Source organism: Sinohyriopsis cumingii, chromosome 17 (assembly GCF_028554795.1).
Source record: "Sinohyriopsis cumingii isolate HCF-2022 chromosome 17, ASM2855479v2, whole genome shotgun sequence".
NCBI classification, from domain to species: Eukaryota; Metazoa; Mollusca; class Bivalvia; order Unionida; family Unionidae; genus Sinohyriopsis; species Sinohyriopsis cumingii.
This window is the reverse complement of record NC_142977.1, coordinates 2,231,534-2,253,334: the sequence shown is the minus strand read 5'-3', so window position 1 is coordinate 2,253,334 and position 21,801 is coordinate 2,231,534. Positions and strand designations below refer to the sequence as shown.

Here is a 21,801-nt window from a genome sequence, read left to right as displayed (position 1 = left end):
TGATATTTGGATGTGTCTGCTAAGGCAGATTACACTTTATATACAGTAATGTAAATATCAGTAGTTGAAAACAATGTATAATGTATCTGCAAGTGCCGAAAACTTTTATCTTGATTATATATGACCTTACCCACATTTTTTATAGGCAGAATAGACTGGTGTTTAAAAATATCTGAATGGAAGCATTAGTGTTTAATGGGATATTATGTGCAGTTACAACAAAACAAAGAATGAAGTCAAATATATTCATTTATATATAAATTTGTGCCTGTAAGAAGTGTTTAAAAAAAGTTCAGGCAAGCCTGGAGGGGATGAAACTAGTGTATTGTCCAAAAGCATCTGGATATTTGTCACTTATCCGCCAGACACAGCAAGAGGGAATGACACGTCTCTGTCCAGACCCAGCCTTCCATGCTGCCATAGTATGAACTGCCTATAGGCAGCATGCCTGTACATGCTTATCAAGTCAACTTCATCGTCAAGTACAAGAACATCCCGTCGGCACATCCTGGCCAAAGCAAGTACAGCCTCATCAAGGATTAGAACTTGAAAATCCTGAAAAATTATTCCACTTTGTAATATGCTGTTTTGAAAATGTAAAAAATATATAAAAAAAAAAATAGGAACTTATTCAAAGTTTATTCATCTTTTATCAGAAAATTCCAATGTAAAATAAATATGGATAAAAAACTTAAGAGTTTTTATTTTGACATGAGCGCTGAGTGTTCCATCGCAACCAGAACTGATATTAAGTGTTTGGGGATCATTTCTAGAAGTCAGAGACACCTGCATTGGGATCAAATAGGAATGGCTGATTGTAGATGAAGATAGAATGTTATCTTTCTATCATCATCAGCTTAGATTTGTTTAGCATAGTGAGGTACCCACATTGAAACCAGGTAATGAATAGAATCTACTTGATGAGTATCAACTGTAAAAAATAAAACTCCTTATCATTTGCTTATGTATGCATCTCTGTTTTTGTTTTTTGATGGCTTACAATTTTAAAATTCATTCACAGTGATTGCAAGAAAATAATCCAAGCATGTCTCATTTTGTAAGAAGTCTCGCTAAAATATATGAAACATTCTACGTTAAATAAACTCTTAAGCATATCAAGAATAATGCATTAAGCAACAATGTGCATTATAAACAAAAGTTTATATATTCATTACTGGCAAAAGTGATATACAGTGCTGTCTCTCACAACGCATCTTTTCCAGGTCTGTGGGCATCTTCCTACATTTTCCACACACACACCAGTCTATCAATCCTGTGTCAGTGGATGGGTGATAACCACCACACTGCCTTGATCCTGGCTCCAAAACATTAAAGACCAGGCTTGGGTGGAACTGCAACATCTATATGAAAAGTTCCCTCAGCCGGTCTGGCTCCACATTTGTTATGATCTCCTGGAATCGGTTACAAAGATTAAGCATACTGAATCCCCATATGTATGTGGTACAACAAGCTTGAAAGCTAACATCACGATACCATGGAAATTTTAACATTTACAGCAATCATGTATTTACATAATCTTTCCAAGTCCACCATGGAAATAGAAGTGACTGCAAATGTTGTGTTGTAAGAGTAACTACCAAAGTTTTAATTATGTGTATACATGGATGCAGTATTTGATTTTATCAGTACAAAGTGCAAGTTACATATTCGTAGTCAGTTGTTACACATATCATGTATAGTGAAAGAGGTTTTCTGTAATGTAGCCCACATACCTGTCAAGTTATTCACACCTTTTGTGATATATATTTTGTACATATAATAACATGCTCAAGAAATACATAGAAGTTATCGAAAGAATTTTAACAGTTTCAAAACTGTCATTACATCAAGAAAATGTGTTATTTTAGAAATCATTTACAGTATTCACCCAAAACTGAATTAAATCAGAAAGGGCAATTAAAATTCATAGCCAAAAGGTTATATCAAATATGAAATAAAAATTCTGTTTCTTGCAAGCCTTCATGTCATTCTAAAATCTGGGCAAATAAAACATTCTTGCATTCTTAAGTTTTTATGTTTATAATGATAGTGCATACATAATATTATATTATCTTGATATATTTTGGCATGCATCATATTTAAAACAGAAGACTTAAAGCGTAGTCATTATTTTACAAGGCGTAAATAGATATATGAATTTTCACAGGTCTAATTTTTTTTTAAGAAAACTCCAACATAGGTCTAATCGCTGAAGATCTCATAGGCTTTTTGTCATTTTGAATTTTTTGAATATAAATTTTATAAATTTATTACTTAAATTGGAAAAGGGGCGGGTTGACCTTGACAGTATCAAATATTTGTTGTGTATGCCACTAATATAGATCACTTCTACCTATATATGAAATGATTTTAGCTAGTTTATATTTTGATTATCACAGGAATTTAAAATTGTACCACAAGCATTTATTTACTTCACTCTATGTATTTTACTACGTATGGTTACTTGAACTCCTAAACAAATAGCCCTATATCAGTAAGTATAGTGACTACCATAGACAAAATAGATGACATGTATTATATAAGGCGGCCATATAAATGAGGTGGCCTCTGTATTTTCAATGGTATCTGTGCATGGTTTTCCTTATCAAATGATATTGGGGTGGGGTGGTGAGTAGCAACAAAACGTTAAGCAATTTAAACATACATTGTTAAATAATCCTTCAACAGAAGTATGCATTTTCTAAGTTGTGCAAAACACTCACTTGTATATATTAGAGTCTTTGCCAAGTAGTAGTACCAAACATTTTTCAATGTGTATCAATACTTGTTTTGCAAGGTATAAATAAACAATTACCCTCATTCTTGTCTGCCTTGTCTGAACTATGTGTAGAACTTGGTCAGCTCTGTTTTCAGGCTGCACTGCATGTCTTCTTCCTCTTCCCCCTCTGGTTCTTGCTCCATGCCTCATCCTTCCTCTCCCTCTGCCTCTTAAAGGTCGCCCCATTCTTGAGCTTGAAAGTGAGCTGATTTCAGTCTAGGTAATAACAAAATTTCTACATTTGAGTTTATCATTTGGTGGGTATCTTCTGTATTACATATTATAATTACTACTATAGTCCAGTTGTCTCTGTAATGAATTTTAATATGTAAATTTATTTCATAATTATACAATATATTCATACTTACTTATCAAACTTATAGGAATATAATGCTATTTGAGAATCAGAAATTAATACATGAGAGTTTGTGATTTGATGGATGTTTTCTGTGCTGGATCAGGTCATGGAGGGAGGGGGTGTCCAAAATTCCTAGATGGGCACCAAAGCTAAATCTCTCTATATTTACTCAGGGTGCATAACACCCTATAAACATGTGCAAGTATAAAACCAGTCTATCCCCTAGGGGTACAAGTCTGAGAGTCAAAAATCTCCTTGGTGTCAAAACTGGGTATAAAAAAATGAACTTCAGTATTAAAACGGGGGATCAAATAAAAAATTTAAGGGTCTCTGAAGCGCTAATGAAGGTAAAGGGAAACACTGAAAAAGTTGGCCAAACTTCAAGTGACAAAGTGACTACGTTTCTGCGTGTGTAATTTTTTATGATCTGTCCCGGATTCTATACTCCAGTCGCAAATTTTAATAAAACTTATTTATAACCTTATTTATGTAAGGTACTAACTTGGAGAAGCATACCACGAATTCGTTTCCGCTTTGTTTGAAACGCCAGAAAGATGAGTGTTAGGGTCCACTGGTGAAAATCTAGTTAGAATTTATAAAGTGAATAATGAAATTACAAAGTTTTTAGCATTTTTTAATTTCCTAGATGCTTTTCGTTTATAAAATTGGTGTGGGGGGGGGGGGGCGGGTACGCGAGGGAATGCTAAATCGAGTATTTTTGCAATACTGTACAAAGCACGTTGATTTAAACCATTCTCGTACCACAAAAAAAACTATTTAAATATAATCATAAGAGTAGTTCTAAATAAATTTCAACGTTTCCTCTCAAAACTAAAAGTAGAGAGGAAATGATAATGAGAAAAGAACGAGATCTGAAGAAGATCGTACTCATTGTTGACATTTTGCGGCTTCTGGTAGCGTGGTTGTGTTTTACGTCATCAACATCAGTGTACAGAATTTTGCATATAATTATGCAAATTTAGGTCACCTGAATGATGTGTGTTATTCGTTCGGGATCTTCTGATCACTGCCGAGCGCGATTTCAATATGGATAATGGAGACGATAGATTCGTTACGCTACGTACGATTATTTCAGAGAGTTCATATTTCATAAAAAGAACCTCTACGTACTTGATATTACCCTAGAATTGCGTTCTAAATAGTATTTAATCAGTTGATATACATAAATGTCCTAACATTTTTGTAAGCAAATTCACTCACAGCCAGAGGCGGGGGGGGGGGGGGGGGGGCAGTGGGTACATATGCCCCCGTGCGACAAGGTACAGGGGCGCCAAAATGAGGCTTACAACGTTACATTATAATAAGTAAACAAGGGTAATATTCAAAAATGTGATTAAACTGGCAGGGGGCTGGGGCGCCAATTTTATAGTTCGTCACCGGGCGCAAAATATCATAGCTACGCCTCTGCTCACAGCTGCACTATTGTGCCTTTAAATCAGTTTATTATCTTGAATATACATGATGACTAATGTTGACAAAGGTTTGTTACGGACTCAAAATGGCGGCGCAAAGTGCGCGCGCGTTGCATTGTGGGTATTTGCGTATTTAATCGTGACGTTTGTGAAAACAACTCGATAACTTAAGTAAAGTTTTTATCATTAAAACTAATCATATGATTTATTATTCTTTTATTTTCCTTATTTTGAGGACGTTAAATATGATATGGCGGAGTGCAATGCAGGGGGCATACTAAGCAGGGAACCAGATTGCCACTGGATGTTGACACAGGAATGTTTTCTTGCTCAAACGACAAGACGAAACATGAATGGAAGATCATATTTTACAGATATGTGGGGAAGTTACTACTTGACACAAACTAGTTCAACGCAATGACACTAAACATAAATATACTTACAACTAATAATATCGCCACAGAATGCCTAAAAGGCATGCTGTGTTCAAGTATGAGGTAAACTTAATCGTAAACTTGTAATATGACAAAAATATGGAGGAACATTACAAGCTGAAATCAACCCTTTTACCACATTGCGTAATAATAGGCTTTGCCAATGTTCTAATATATATATATATATATATATATATATATATATATATATATATATATATATATATATAAATTTGTAATCCTGTACACAGTCGAGATAATAAGTCTGAACCTGCAGTATAAAATTGTGGAATCATGGCTCCTAGAAGAAACGGTAACGGTAAGTGAAAGGAGTGTTCCAAACTGAAATAATACAATCAGTTTTGTTAGTTTTATCTTATTTTAACATTAACATTAAGATTATAAACATTGTTATTTATCTTAATATATTAAGCGTGTTAATATATTCACCAACTGTACTGGCATTGTTTGCCCCTAGCAATAGACCTAACCAAAGTCATAAGATCCGATTTTGTGAGATTATATGTCATATTAGTCGTATTAATACCCTGTATTTATCTAGATCACATGCATGCGCACGCACGCATGTGTGCAGCAGGGTGCATTAGTTTTAACTAGCAATGATGTAGTAGGGAATTTAGATTTCGGGATCTGATATAGGTCATCGCCTTCTGTATCCCAGGATTTTACTAGTATTTACCCTATGATGATCGTCACACATGAAAATATGCTCTATGGGAAAGTAAAATCTAAGTATAACGCTAGTGTCAAAGCCTTTGCGTAGTAAAATCGGCTAGCGTAAAGCTATGTAGCTGTTATTATTTTGTTAAATTATATACAATCGATACCGTGTGCGAATGTTGTTTGAACGTTTTGAAAGGTACGATCCCTTTGTCAAAACACCAGAAATAATGCTTAGGCAAACATCGTCACGTTCTTCGCCAAATGGTTCAAAAGAAAATCCCCATTCGTCAAAAGAAGAAGATGTTGGTCCATTGTGGAGGAGTTTTGCACCTCTTGTTAGGACCTTTGCTGAAAGGAGTCGTGGGAACCATGCTGGGAGGACTCGTGGGAGCAAGATGAAAAGGACCTCTGAAGTCCCAAGATCTCAGATGTGACCCTTGACATCGAATGGAAGGACGAAAACTAGCTTTAGTGCCTTACAAACGATGGATGGAATACCATCGTTGGCACGAACAACGAATCCCGCATTTGCCTCCCAATCCCAATTTGACCGAGATGTCCCAGTTACAACACGAATTGCAGTCATTGATGGATCGCCAAGATTTGTCCGAAACAGAAAAATCGCAAAAGTACGGTCAGCTCTTGCAACGACTGCAACTCTTTCACCAGAAAGCATCTGACGAAACAGCTCATCCCCCTCTGAAAGATTTTAAGACCTTGATGAAAAGTCCATCCCCCAGACCACCACTACCACTACTACTGCCAGTGACCAAGACAGAAAAAGGAGAAGAAGAAGAAGATGGGTTTCAAACTCCACCAGAAAAAGTACGCAAGTTAACAACACCACCTACATCCAGAATTGGATGGATTAAAAAGATGATGACCACCCCTTCTTCATCAGAAGAGAAAAAGAAGGTGAAGATAGAAGTGAAACAAGAACCGATGACCCCTGTTCAGACATCCTCCTCCTCGACACCTATCGCTGGCCGCACACGCAAAGCATTACAAGCCAAGAAAATATCACACGAAAAAAAAAGAGTAGCATCATCAAAGACTGGGTGCCTTATTAACAAACAAAAAAATGGAGAAGGTGTTAGCCAGCATTTACTACGATCCATCCCATCCTGCAGGTTATGGAGGAGTTCAAAAATTGTATCGTGCTGCCAAAACTCGACTGAAAAGTCTCCATTTACCTCAGGTGCAACGATGGTTACAAGAAGAAGCTACCTACACTTTACATAAACCCATTCGACGCAGTTGTTCCAGAAGTCACACCCAAGTGGAAAGATCATCAATGGCAAGCCGATTTAGCCGATGTCTTTCATTTGGCCAGCTACAATTGCGGCTACAAATATTTGTTTTGTGTCATCGACGTCTTTTCCAAATTTGTCTGGGTCGTGCCATTGACTTCCGAATTCAGCAATGAATTAGTGCGAGCCCTGCAACTGGCTTGAAACAAAATGGTAGTCACCTCTTCGATGGCAAACGGACAAAGGTACCGAATTTCTGAACCAAGCTTTCCAAAAAGAATTAAAGAAACGTGACATTCAATTTTTTACCACCGAGAATCCTGAAACCAAAGCCAACATCGCGGAACGTTTTCAACGTACCTTGAAAGAACGCATGTGGAAATATTTTACGCATCACCACACTCTGAAATACATCGACATCTTACCGCACCTGGTGGAAGCGTACAACCAATCTTACCATCGAAGCATTGGACGTGCCCCGACAACGAAGTACTGGTTTCTGATTGCCTGTTTGGTACGTCCCCGACGGGGCTGTCCCCCAAACAAGTGGAGTGTTGGCCGTAGGAGATTGGGTGCGCATTGGCAAAACCAACCGCACTTTCGACAAAGGTTACTTACCTAACTGGACCACCGAATTGTTTTGTGTCACTAGATGAGTGCATGGCCGTCATCCTGCCGTCTATAAATTGGAAGACATGAACGGAGAAGTGTTAAAAGGAACGTTTTATTTGCCCGAGTTACAACGTGTCACCAAAAAAGAAGACGACGTGTACGACATCGAAAGCATTCTCGAACGCAGAACCCGTAAAGTGGGCAAACGACGTGTCAAAGAAGTCAAAGTATGTTGGAAAGAATATCCACCCAGTTTTGATTCTTGGATCGACGCTTCGCAAGTCATCGACTATAAAAAGAAGTGACCATCATGCCGTTTCACACAGCCTCAGCTAGTGCTACCGCTGTTCCTTCACCCAGTTCTTCTCTGCAAGATTTACAAAAGCAACCCTTGTGGGTGTGGTGTGGAGAACGTGTGCCTAAAATGCAAATCGTCCTTTTCTGCAAATCTTTGTGGTCTATTGTGTCATCGGTGCACCCATCACCAATTTGAGTTTGCAACAAGGAGACAAAGAGTTATGGACCATTTTATTGAGCAGTTGCATCGGTTACCTGCTTCCCAATCCCTTCCTGAAATTCACCTCGAACGGGAACAACGGCAATCTTGTGTCCAGTGCCAGTCACCACTCCAACAACAACAACCACATTTTGGGCGGAGACACTCCTCTGACTTCCAGTAACCCCTCGGACAGCCACATAACTCTGGAATTATGAGCACCATAATTAATTTTAGTTAACCTTACCCAGTGACTGTTCTATGGACGTGTTTGCCAATAACACTTTGTGCTGTTACACAGTCAAATTACCTCACTTTCCAATTAGATCTCGAAGCCAATTAGGAAGTGGTTTTAGTGGAAATCATTCACCCGACCCAAGTCCTCAATGTCCTTCCCAATCAAAATTATATTACTGTCGAAGTTCATGACGAGCAAATGCAGAAGTACTTGAATAATTTAAAATATGACAATAAAACATATAATGAACAAACTCAAAAGTGGACCTATCACTTATCATTCCCCCAGGCTATTATGTTAGTGGTCAAAATTTAGTGAGCACCATTGCCTCCAGGTTGAATGTCGTGTATTTTAAAGCTTTGGAGAGTGTCAGAAAAAGTGTTACCCTTGAGTACCACAAAATAGCCCGACGCTTCCTGATGAAATCTGACGGGAGTAAAATAATGTCTATTTTATTTTGTCCTGAATTGTTTGACATCTTGGGCGGGGACGTGGAGATGAGGATGGCAATGATGAAGAAAAACGAAATACCAGTTATTTCCGACAACGATTCTTTTACAAAGTTATTTCGTTTCCCAGTAGAAATGAACCATGGACTGAATTTGATATTTGTGTACTCCGATGTGGTGGAGTACAACGTGGTGGGACACACCTCCGTACCGTTACTGTATGACATTCCTTTCAAAATGGATTATGCCACGGCCACTGACGAGGAAGGTGGAAACACCTGTCATATTCACCGCGAATTTATACATCCTCATTATTTGCCTGTCAGTAAGTCGTATTTTGACACTCTCAACATTGCTATAAAAGGAGATCTGGAACAAAATATTCCATTCACCAAAGGAAAAGTTTTTGAAAACGGTTCTCTAACGAGTTGTAAGTCGTGTATCCAGTGTACCGAGGTGTTGCTAGACAGCGAGGACATGGTTTAGGAGATATGTTAAAATCAGCCTTTTGTCCGGTGGCTCCCGTGTTGAAACTGATGGTGACAGGAGGGTTGCACGCCTTGAAAGATACTGCACTGACTCAAGGCAAAGAATTTCTCCAAAATGTCATCATCGACAAAAAAAACCCTAAAGAAGCTTTCTTGAGAGCAAGCAAAAATTGTCTTGTTGCAAACAGGCAAATTTATTTTAGGTCGACGAGAAACTCCTATAAATGCCTTCAGCTCTGCTGAGCCAGACATTCCTACTTCCGTGACGAAACAGCAAGGACAAGGCAGAAAAAGACGAAGAAAACACCCGTTCGCAAGACTTCACACTTCTAAAGCTAGAAAGACAACGAAAAGAACTGCTCGAGACTTAGACGTTTTTGATTATTAAATTATTGAGAAACAGAAAAATGATGCACCGAGAGTCTTGAGCCTGTTCCAAGTAGGAACTGGATCTGTTTGCCATGCCACCCACCATGACGACGATGCAAGAATCCCAATGGGTCGAATTGCGTCCGATCTTCTCTTTGACGGATTCAGCTCCCATTGAGTTTGATATCAAAGGTCAGCCCGAAGATTACATTGATCTGAATAGCAGTTACCTGTACTTGAAAGTCAAAGTGATAAAAACGGACAACAGTAATCCAGAAGCCTATGCTAGACTAGCTCCAGTCAAAAATTTCATGCATTCCTTTTTCAGCGAAGTGGACTTGTACACTGGTCAGCATCAGCATGGATACTTACCCTGATCGAGCGTATCTGGAAAATCTCTTGACGTACGGAAAAGAAGCCAAGAATACTCATCTGGATGCTTGCCTGGTACGGAAACCTGACACAACGGGTGAGAACACGTTTAACGACACAGTTCTGACAGCAGATGACGATCCTCACAATGTAGGGTTTAATGACCGTCGTAAGAAACATCTGCAACGACGTAGTTTAGAACTGTTGGATCGTTTGCATTTAGACATGTGGTTACAAGAAAAGTATTTGCTGAACGGAGTGGATATCCGACTGAGACTGAATCGTAGCAGTGCCACTTTCCATTTGATGGTCAATGCCAACGAATACAAAACTATCATCCAAGAAGCCAGGCTCTACGTGCGTCGTGTGGAAGTGTTACCTAAAGTGGGAAGTGGCATCAGTCACACTTTGAGCAGAACAACCGCCAAGTATCCGATACGAAGAGTGGAAGTGAAAACGTTCACTATTCCTGCTGGACAGCGATCCATGATCGAAGATCATCTATTCCAAGGACAGTTACCCAAACGTTTGATCCTTGGCATCGTCAACAATTCAGCCTTCAACGGAGCCCACAACGAAAACCCTTTCTAGTTTCAACATTACAACGTAGCCAAAATCGAAGTCAGTCGCGATGGCAAGACACCGTGTACCAGACCCTTCGAGCCTTAGTTTGGTGACAGGAATTATTTGAGATCGTACCTGTCCCTGTACGAAGCCACCGGGCAGTTAGGGACCAACACCAGTCACGGTATTTCGTACGAGGCTTATGCAGGAGGCAACGCTTTGTGGGCTTTTGATTTCACTGCAGACCAAGGCAGCGACGAGGGACATTTCCACCCTATAAAATCCGGTCAGATTCGTTTGGAACTTCAGTTTGCGAATCCAATGCCCCCAGATAACACAGTGAACGTCATCCTTTATGCAGAATTCGACAATACAATAGAAATCAACAGTTTGAGAGAAGTCATTCTAGACTATTAGAAGCCATGGAAGACTGTTATCCATCTTTACCTAAGGGAGAAACTTTGGACATGAAATGTGAGGAGACCATGAAAGGAGAACCCCAAGACAAAGACGAAGAAGTCATAATGATGAAGTCCAGATGGCTAGAACAAGAAGCACATTTAGTCTCCTGTTTTGCTACAGGCCTGGGAGATAAAATAAAGGAAGTGATCAAGAAAAATTGCTATGGATGTCAAAACGATCATTCCAGTCAAATTTAACACAATAAATGCCTGATGCTGAGTCAAGAAGAAAAATTGGACAAGTATCTGGAAAAAGCTTGGAGTCTCATCTCGGAAGAAGACGTGTTTGATCAGTGGTATAAAGGCTTGCGTAAATATTCTTGTCCTCCATTATCGCCTCAGGAGATCCGTTGCATCGAAACTCTCTTGGACCAGGGTACAAAGTCGGAGCTAATACCCATTTAATTGTCAAACATTTTCCAAGAGAAAGTCAGGATCGAATGGATCACTTATTATCACCTGTGAAGAAAAAAAACAATCCAAAAATGGATACCTGGGAACTGTATTACCTTTTGAACCACAGTTCGTACACTACTTCTTGGAATCTTGTCGTATGTGCTAAAGGTGAACTCCCTCATCGCAAACCTCAAGACCATCAAACTTATGTGATCAACACGGACGAAAGTCATCTCCCAGGAATCCAATGGGTAGCTGTCTACTTTCCTCAAGAAGGATGTGTGGAATATTTTGATTCTTATGAATTGTCCCCTTTGGAAGACGATATCATTGACTTTATAAGAAGAAATGCTCAGACCACACGATTCAATAATGTGAAATTACAAGGCACAGATTCCTTGGCGTGTGGACAATATTGTGTGTATTTTCTGTATCATCGCAGTCTGGGATATTCTTTAGAACATTTAGTGACTCATTTTGATTGTCATTCTACTAGAAACGACGAGAAAGTTGATCGATGGTTCTGTGACCATTATGCTTATCTTTGTCTTTAACTAGGAAACGTAGTGTACATCAATGGTCCAATGACTTCCAACAGTGAAAATCTCAATTTCATTCACAACGTTGTCAACCTTGTCCAAAATAGTTAATTACTGAAAAAAAATTGTTACTTGAATTGAATGGTTATTGGTAAAAAATTTGTGAATTGTTAGTGGTGAGTTATTGGAATAAAAATGTTGTGTTTTGAAAAAAATGCGTTTGTCGTTTGTTTTGCTATGGGTATCATGATTCATGCTCTTTGACTTCTCTCTGTCCCATACATTACACTAATTTAGTGGTCCGACTCGAAATCTTGTAGCTATCTTTTCCTTCGCGTCCGCGCTTTTACCATAAAAGCATCGGGTCAGACAAAGTCTGATGCCGAGATCTGAAGACATATACAATGTTAGAATGTTAAAAGTCAATGAAGACCTGATCGAAGAGCTCTTCAGAGAGGAAATAAAGAAGGAGAAAGAAGAATGGACGGAGAAGTACAGACTTTAGAAACAGCAAAGAGGGCATCAGCAACAAGAGCAGCAGGAACCTGACAGAGGTTTTGTCGACTGCCATGTCGACACCAAAGAGTTCTTCTTCTCTTTCCGAAGAAGCAGACCTTATCCTGTGAGAAAGCTGTCGCTAGAGGAGGTCGCAATTTTAAACCCTAAAAGATTGCCATATCTCCTCGTTTACACAAAAAACAGCCCTTTTCAGGGCTAGCCCATACTCTAGAAAAGAAACAACATTCAATTGCCAATGGTATGTTAGTCAGTTAGAACAAAATAGAAGTGCGTTTATTAGGACATGAATTCTTTATCTTGGTTAGAAACTGCATGTATAGGCATATTCTTTAAGTGGCTTCTCAAAATTTTAAAATAGTGATTGTTAGCAAAAAGGTGAGTGAGTGTTTCTTTTAGGTCTGCGCGTTTTTTGGTGATGATATGGAAATTGTAAGTTTTGGGTCTTAGGGGATGTTTTCCTTCACGTCCGTGCTTCAAGTATATATACGGAAACAGTCGGCAGTCTGGTTACCCCTGTTGATTCGTTAACAGCACAAAAAATGAGCAGTAGACTAGTGAAGATTTTAGAACTTCAGATGCACCTGGAGTACGCCAGGCGCCTCCTGAATGAGCTGCCAGCGGAGGCCGTTGAAGAGAAAGAAAGGATAGAAAAGGAGGAGGAGCAGAGAAGGAAGAAAGAAGAGGAGGAAAAGAAGATAAAATTCAGGTCTCACCCTATGATGAGACGTAAGTGCAAGGTGAAGCCAGAGGCAAGGATGCCTCCAGAGGTAGCACCAGCAACACAGCCACAGCCACAACGACAACAACCACTAGTACCACAAATTCGCCATCCACGGGTGTGGCACAGAAGGCAGGAAAACTTCAGAATCCCAGAAACTGAAGATTGGGGTGCTGAGGCTATCAAGCCTCAGCACTCCCATCTGCATCAGTCAACTGGGAGAATGACTGGAGCAGGAGATGTGTTTGCGGTGCCAGACCTGGGAGATGCCATAATTAGTCAGGTGCATCTAAAGTTACAAACAACAGCCCTTTCCAGGGCTAACCAAAAACTCTAGAAAAGAGATACTATTCAATTTGCCAATGTGTGAATGTGTAGTAGTGTGAATATAAACACTCACTCATCTCCTGGTGTGATTGTGTGTGTGTTTGTTTATATGTTTGTGTTTGTAAGTGCTCACGTACGTTTGTGTGGATAGTAGATTATTGGGGTTTGTAAGCTCTCATGTACATATATGTGAATAGTAGAGTGTGTGGTTATTATACATTCCCTTCTGTGTGAATGGTATGTTTGGGCTTTGTTTTTTTGCTGCTTCGCGTGTGTGGATAGTAGATTATGGTAATGTTTTTGCTGCTTCGCGTGTGTGGATAGTCGATTGTGGTTATGTTTTTGCTGCTTCCCGTGTGTGGATAGTAAATTATGGTTTTGTTTTTTGCTGCTTCGCGTGTGTGGATAGTATAGTATGGTTATGTTTTTGCTGCTTCGCGTGTGTGGATATTAGACTGTGGTTATGTTTTTTTTGAATCCCCTGTGTGGGGATAGTAAATTATGGTTTTGTTTTTTGCTTCTTCCCGTGTGTGGATAGTATAATTTGGGTTTGATTTTGCTTCTTCCCATGTGTGAACAGTAGAGTTTGAGTTTGATTTTGCTTCATCCCGTGTGTGGATATTATAGTTTGGGTTTGATTTTGGTTCTCTCATGTGTTGATAGCAGATTTTGGTTATTTTTTTTTTTGTTGCTTCGCGTGTGTGGATAATATATTTTGGGTTTAATTTTGGTTCTTCTTGTGTGTGTGTGTGTGTGTGTGTGTGGATAGTAAAGAAAGGGTTTGTTTTTTCTCCTTCCCGTGTGTGGATAGTATATAATGTGGTTAGTTATTTGTCTCCTCATCACTGTGTGGATAATAGATAATATGTGAAGAGAAAAGTAGGGGATGTTTTCCTTCACGTCCGTGCTTTAGATATAAAACTCACAGCGTTAGTCATATGCGCCACTCTATGGAATAAAGAACACGATGATGGTGGTCGTGACGGAGTTATTCAATAATTTGATAAATATATATTATTGGATATTGGATGGTACCTATGTAGTGGAAAACATAGAGAAAGAATAGAAGTTACACGAGTGTCTGGACTATGCTAATAGTCTAAAAGCAGTCAAAGACATGATACAAGGGATGATAGAAGAGGAGGAAAAGAGGTTGAGAGGCTTGATTAATCTCCCCTATGTCAGAGTGGGAAGCTTAAAGCAGGCACTTGAAAATGTAAGTCAGGTCAGGTGCTTTATGGAATATATGTTGTATGGGACAGAGTTGTCTTATGTGAAGAGGGGTCTGGACAGGCTGAAGAAAGCCGAAGAACTCATGAGAACTCTGCTGACCCAAGAAGTGAAAGAGGTTAAAGAAAGGTGGTCAAAGGAGAGAAAAGAAAAAAAAATCAACAAGAAAAAGGAAGTGTTTGAGAGGCTCAATAACAACTGGATCAAAGTCCAGGAGAAGTTCAGAGCATTGGGCCATCCTGACCGGATGCTAGAAAATGAAAAGAAAAAGAAGAAAGGAATATTAGCAAAGATTAGGAGATTGTGGAACAACTGGAGAAAGTAGAAGAAGAAGCAGAAGAAGACAAAGGCCCTTTTTAGGGCCACTCATTGGCCTCGAAAAGAAATTGACTTTTTTGCCTAACCGCTTCAAATTGTGTTTTTTTTTTTCTTCTCACAAAACCCAATAGTCCCCATGTTCCATTTCCCTTGACGCTATTGTGGCCCAGGGTGTACTTCAAAGTCTTGACGCTATACAAGCCCAAGGGGTCTGTCATGCTAATTCTCATTGACGCTATAAATCTTCACGCCATAGTGCCGCGACACCTTTAACACTCGATTTTCCATTGACGCCAGGATCCCCCACATCACTACTCCTTTTCCCTTGATGTGCCGATTGTCAACTTTGTACTCCTGCAACATCAAATTCAATTTCAGTAATCTCTTATTTTTGCTTATCCTTTTGCTAATGAAAGGAAGGGGTTGTGATCATATAATACAATATTCAGAGATGGAGCCAAAGTAATATCCGCTTCCATTATCGAAGCCAAACATTCTATCTCGATTGTGAAGTAATTTCTCTGGTGCATGTTTAGTATGTTTTAGAGAAACATCACACCGGATAATCCAATCCATTTTTGTCTTCTTGAATCAATACGCCACCAACACCTTCATCATTTGCATCAACATACATTTGAAACAATTAACTGAAATGTGGAGCTTAAATAACTGGTTCACTATTAAGTATAGCCTTTAAGCCTCTTGTCATTTTCAGATAAGTGGATTTTGGATTTCTTATGCAATAAATTGGTCAGATGTTCAGCAGTTATGAAAAAAATTGAGCCAAATATCCAATAATATACAGCCATATAAAAATCGCATCAGTTAATTTTTATTAACAGGCACGGGGAATTCAGAGATAGGTCTTGACCCTACATGTTACAAGTTTTACTTGACCGAGTCCCACAATTTGTCTTGAAACGTAATACCAGGACGAAACAAAATCACTTTTACGTAAATTAATTAATCATTGATGAACATGTCAAAATTATCTAGACAAGATGTTATCATGCTCACCGAACGCTGGAATGTTGAGGGAGAATGTATAACACCTAAATGGCATAATATTATATTGATAGTGTCCATATGGAGTTGTAAATGCTAACAATCCGACAGGCATCAATCAAGAGTGTTGGTATATAGCTCCATATTGCAATTGTTTAGTTTGCGCGTGTGTACCGGTGGCTTGGCAAGAATACCACGTTCAATAAATAGGTGAGTATCAATAGCAATGCACATTTAACAGTTCTAATGATGTTGCTAACAGTAGCGCATCCCAAGCCATTCCTGGTAACGAAAAATAGTATTATGATCGAGCTTGAAAATACGCATAATTTTATAACGGGACGTCTCAAATACATCCAAGAGGAACAACGCACTAGTAGGTAAATATAGATCATTACTGTCAACATGGTTTGTACATTCAAATTTTGAACAAAGATTGTTTGCGTGTATGTAGTCGTTTGCAGAAATACCTTCGCGATGCAACAAGGATGAATATAGTACCTCGATCTGCGGCAACTAAGTTTCAGTAAACCTTTTCCATCCACTTGAGGACACTCCTTGCATTAGTTCCTCATATTCCTTATCATTTGACAAAATACATTGTTTTCCATACTTTTCAGTGTCATTAGTTTTCATATATCATGATAAAGGATTTTCTCTAAATGATTTGTTCTTGGTGATCGTCGATCCTACTATATCTATTAATAGCATAATTACAGTATCCACTACTCATTTCATTATCTATACTAAGTGAGCTAGTGAAAGTCAGCGACTTCATTTAATTTTTGTACCATATTCAATAAGTACTTTTTCTTGTTGTTCTTATGCGAGTTTACCAAGTTTACATAGCTTTAGTTCTAAGGTAATATTTGAGTCGATTAGTGTATCAATAGGCTCCTCCCAGCTACGTGGTTACATGGGAAAATAACGTTTTGGCAACGTTGCTAAAACGTTACACATGAACATGATCTTAACTGGTCTCAAAGATATAATAAATTAAAAATGGTATGCATATGCATTGATCCTAATAGTATGGACAAGAAATATTATAATTTTTACAAAGATAATATACAAAGTTTTTACAACGTTGTACCAATGTTGTGGTTAGCTTTACATTATCAGGGGGAATAATTATAGTTTCGTAGTTTATTCATTTTTATTTTCAAAACCAGTAACTAAAAGAACGTTGCAACTTCTGTAGGAAAATACTTCACTCGTCAGCTTTTTTTTTTGTTGCCTTGACAATTTTTTACGTATCTACGAATCGAAGTCTAGCTCATCCTATACCGACCGAGTCACGTTTGTGGCAGAGACGTATCTCCTGTTTCCCGCTATTTTGAACCACCAAGGTATGAACATTAAATAGTTAATGTAAATTCGCATTTTTAGTTGCAGAAAATAACGTTTATTTATTGGTTGATGTCTGTTGATACAATCATGCACATGTAAACTGCTACGAGCGAGGCGCTCGGCGGTGCTGCAGTCGCATTTTCAAACAAAGAAAATCGGAATATTGGCCAACATGTTCAATCATAAATTGACCTAACTGTTTGACATATTTCTGTGACTTGTATCCGACTCGTATTAAGTAAATTATATTGTTACACTGTTATATGTTTGGAAAGCAAAACGTCGAGGATAGAATAGGTTACCGTGGTAAAATGCCTTCATTTCGAATTACGCGCGCTTAGCGCAAAAGCGTAAGATTTATCGTTCTTGACCTAAATATTTTTTAAAAAAAATACTAAGCAATATAAATTCATATCAATCACAAGTGAAATTTAAAGACATACAACTTAAGTAAAAACGAATGAAATTATATGTTTCTTTTATCAGTTCATAATTATGATTCGTGTTCTTTCTGAAGCCGAAATCTGGCTAGTATCGGACATTCTGTGGAGAAAAAAAACACGGATTCTTCATTATTGTCTGGCAGACAGAAACTCGCTGTTTGCCACGCCTATATTTATGCAACCTCTTAGATGACCTCTCCGAAGATTAAGATCGAAAGTTGGTAGAAAGCGAAAACGTCTGGATTCTGAAAGGAACAAGAATAAAACAGCTCTCTGGGCAAATTATGGCAACATACGCATATTTATTGGTGACCAGCATGAACGATGGAATGAACTATAAGTAAAATAGCATCAGAGAGGGAAAGACAACAATAAAATGATCAAATATGTGAACAAAACACGTATATTCCCTTACCATAAATTAAAAAAGAGAAAGTAACATTATTTGCATGGTATTTTGCATTTTCTTAGGAAATTTCTATTTACTAAATGAGACCTCTCATCCAATATTGTCAGATTCTCTCTCTCTGTTGCTTCAAGCAATGTATCGGCAGCGTTGTCATTGCTACGATAATTCTTGCACTCGCAAGATATAACGATGATCTTGCAAATTCTTCTGCTCCGTCTGTGATGTTTCTCAAGGACGCAAACGACCATGCAGACTAATATTGAGTATCTACGGTATCAAATTACAAAGGATACTTTTGTGACCGAACAACCATTTGGTTTTGCTTACAGACGTGGTGCTGGAGGTTACCCTGTGACAAGTATAAGTCTGAATTACAAACGTGGATCAGCGTTGCGTCGAGGACAACTTTATTAACCTTTATTATCATTTTCGTATTCAATTCCTCTGAGTCATATATTTGGATTTTGCTGAAATGTTCGCAAGGTTGTTTGCGGAACTAAGCATACTGTCACATTATACCGAAAACCTAATGATAATAATCACACAATGTCCCGGTGATGCCGTCGAGAATGGCAGAGTTATATTATCAATGTCTGTGGTGATCCGTCAGTGGCTGCAGAAACATGTTATCGTTTATTAGTTCTGTAGCGGCTATCGTTTCTCATACTCGTTAGAAACTCGACAGAAACCGGGGTTTAACACTTTAGCAGCAGAGAAAGTGAACAGACCACTTAAGGGAGTGGTCACCCTTGTGTTTGGACCAAAAAAATATAGTGACCCTTCATAGAGGTCAATACCACGTCTACGATTATTGTTTGTTCCAAACAGAATTGTAGACGAACCTTCTCTGCTGCTATTCATGTTGTAAAATAAATTTTTACCACCATATCAAGTTTGATGAATATTTTTCTTTTCATCTGAATCATGGGAATCTTCGGAATCTTCGGAATCTTCGGAGTTTGTTCTATGTTTCAAGTAATATTCAAGTTCTGATGGTGGTTTTTCTATTTTTGGATTTATGTTCTTTCTGTGTTTATAATATATCATCAAACTTCGATATCGATCTCCACCGCAATTTTTGCAAATCTGATATAATCCTCTAACGCCGTTGTTACATCCAACACAACTTCGTGGACCAGCATGAGGATTTTTCTTTATAAGATAATTATGTTTCTTGCAATATTCTCCACGGCATTTTTTATCACATTTGTTAGTGGTTCCCTGACGCAGCCACGCACAGTTGTTCATTATATGAATGATATCTTTTTAATTAAATTTACACTCCTTCTGCTGATATTAATTAAAAGATTGTTATATTAAAAAATAATGGTACGTTCGGAATCTCATACTGCAAGAATAGCTCGAGAACGATTAGAAGCAATTAAACAATTTCTTCCTGTCAGAGACTCATTCAGAAAAAATCTGCAAGCGCAGCAAGAAGCACAAGTTGAGTATGAAGAAGAAATTAAAAAACTGTTTAAGCCCGTCACTGCAGCTACTAAGAAAGTTAGAACTGTCATGAAAAAGGATCTTCTTCCGGTATCAAAACAAACTGCAGCGCTGACTGGACAGACAATGGAGATTTTACGAAATCTTCCAACTAATATAGCTGCAGCTCAACCTCCACCTGTTGGTGAGGAAATACTTGAAGAAATTGGAAAACTTCGTACTGATCTCGCCGACGTGCAAAAAGAACATGCACCTGAACCCGAACTAGTAGAAAAAAACTTAGAATTGATTGCAAAATTTAACGAAGGAGTTGTTGATGTTATTAGAAATACTGAAAGAGAAAAATTACCTGAGATGATATTAAATAATATATTTGATAAATCTAGTATTTTAAAACCCCGTCATGAAAAAACAAATGATGATAATTTCATTAAATGGATATATCGCGTATATTACAACAAAAAACAAGCTAGAGGTCTAGAATACGAAAGTCTTGATAGAGAAGTAAAAAGACTTTATAGAGAGAGACTGAAACAACTAGAACAAGAAGAATTCTCCCAGTATCAGCTTCCTCCACCTCTGCAGCAAATAGAACAACGGCAATCTTCTTTGCCGCAGCAAAGGTTGAAGTCGGAACTTAAAAGGTCTGAAGAGCTACTTAAAAAATCAACAGAAAAAAGATCACCCTCCTGGAAGAAAATTCCTTTACCCTTACGTAAAATTCCTGCGTCGGAAATAACATTTACACCGGTAGATACACCACCTGGATTTCGAAGAAGTGACTCCCCGGTCACCACTGAAGTACTTACTCCGGTAATGCAACCACCAGTATTTAAAACACCTCAAGATGAACCTAAAACAGGATCTGGTTTATGTCCTGATAATATCATCAATGACGTGTCACGGTTAGAAGTTCTCATAGGAGGAAAACGAGCTGGAAATAATTCACCAGAAATAATTAATGAAGCAGCTGATATTTGCCAGCGATTATTTCGCGGCGGCATCATGGATATCGGCGTTTACCGAGAACTTATCGATGAACTTGTTGATGACTAGTTGTTAGATAAATGGTAAATAGGATAACATGATCATACATAATAATCATCGCAAACCTGTACAGGTCAGAGCGGTAAACTCACGATTACTAATCCATAGGGTTATTTACGGAGATGGACTTGGTGATGTTATTCAGGGATTATTTACAAGGATAGCTCCAAAAGTAGCACCTGTTGCAAAACAATTATCGATGAAGGCCATTGATATTGTTCGTGATAAAGCTCTTGGTGCAATTGTCAATGTTGCTGGTAAGGCGTTCTCGGCGATCAAAGAAAGACTAGCACGATTATTGCGACGAAAACGACAACCACCAGCAAAATTACCAAGTAATGAGGTGATGCCTGCAGATGTCAGTAAAATAATAAATCAAGCTGCAAATCAAAAACTAGCGGAATTATCTGAAGAAGCGGAAAAAAATATAACAGCAAATTTAATGGCAGGAAGCGGTTTTCGTCGACGATGATCATCATTTGGAAAAATGATAATTATAATAAAATGTTTAAACGCATATCCGACCCAGCATTTGACATGGATACACCGGTCCTCAAAGATGAATCGGTGCGTGATTATCAATTTTATTCCTATGACGCAAGACAACCAAATGATCGGGGGAGAATCGAATTACAGGTTCACGATACAAGTAGATATTTTTTACCCGCTGAGGCGTTTATTGAGGTAGAAGGTAGACTTGTAACGAATGTTGTAGCTAATACGCCATATGCTGCCAATTTGCGTGTTGGTTTTGCTAACAACGGAATTATGGCACTGTTTGATAGCGCCACATACATGATTGATGGAAAAAATATTGAATCGATTCAGAAGGATGTTGATGTTGCTACAACAATAATTGGTCTAGCGAGATATTTTGACGACTTTACAAGATCAGCCGGTCCAACAATGATGTTTGCCAAGGATATTACTGACAACGCTGATCATGTTCAGTATATTAAGTTACGGACACCACAAAATACTGCAGTTGATCCACGACCGGTTGATTTTGAACACGCAGACAGACCGGGTGCTGCTTTTGATATTATAAAAAGTGCTAGTGCGAC

At 38.4% G+C, this 21,801-nt stretch overlaps 1 protein-coding gene and 1 pseudogene across 6 annotated transcripts in view; one reads left to right on the top strand and one right to left on the bottom strand.

Moving 5' to 3' along the window:
• Positions 1–231: 231 nt before the first annotated feature.
• LOC149777649 (P2X purinoceptor 7-like) lies at positions 232–4,097 on the bottom strand (annotated as a pseudogene). Its single transcript, XR_016415435.1, has 3 exons — positions 4,026–4,097; positions 2,816–2,995; positions 232–555 (listed from the first exon to the last, which is right to left on the bottom strand). The product of XR_016415435.1 is annotated as a P2X purinoceptor 7-like (transcript).
• Positions 4,098–5,254: 1,157 nt separating this feature from the next.
• Positions 5,255–21,801, top strand: part of LOC149777648 (deoxycytidylate deaminase-like) — an 82,972-nt gene continuing 66,425 nt past the window's right edge. For 4 of the 5 annotated variants that reach the window (XM_089938709.1, XM_089938707.1, XM_089938706.1 and 1 more), the window contains exon 1: positions 5,255–5,323. In XM_089938709.1, coding sequence (XP_089794835.1) covers positions 5,299–5,323 — 25 coding nt within the window. In that variant the 5' untranslated portion in view covers positions 5,255–5,298. The remainder of the gene's footprint in view (positions 5,324–21,801) is intronic. The other variant, XM_089938710.1, reaches the window with a different exon arrangement.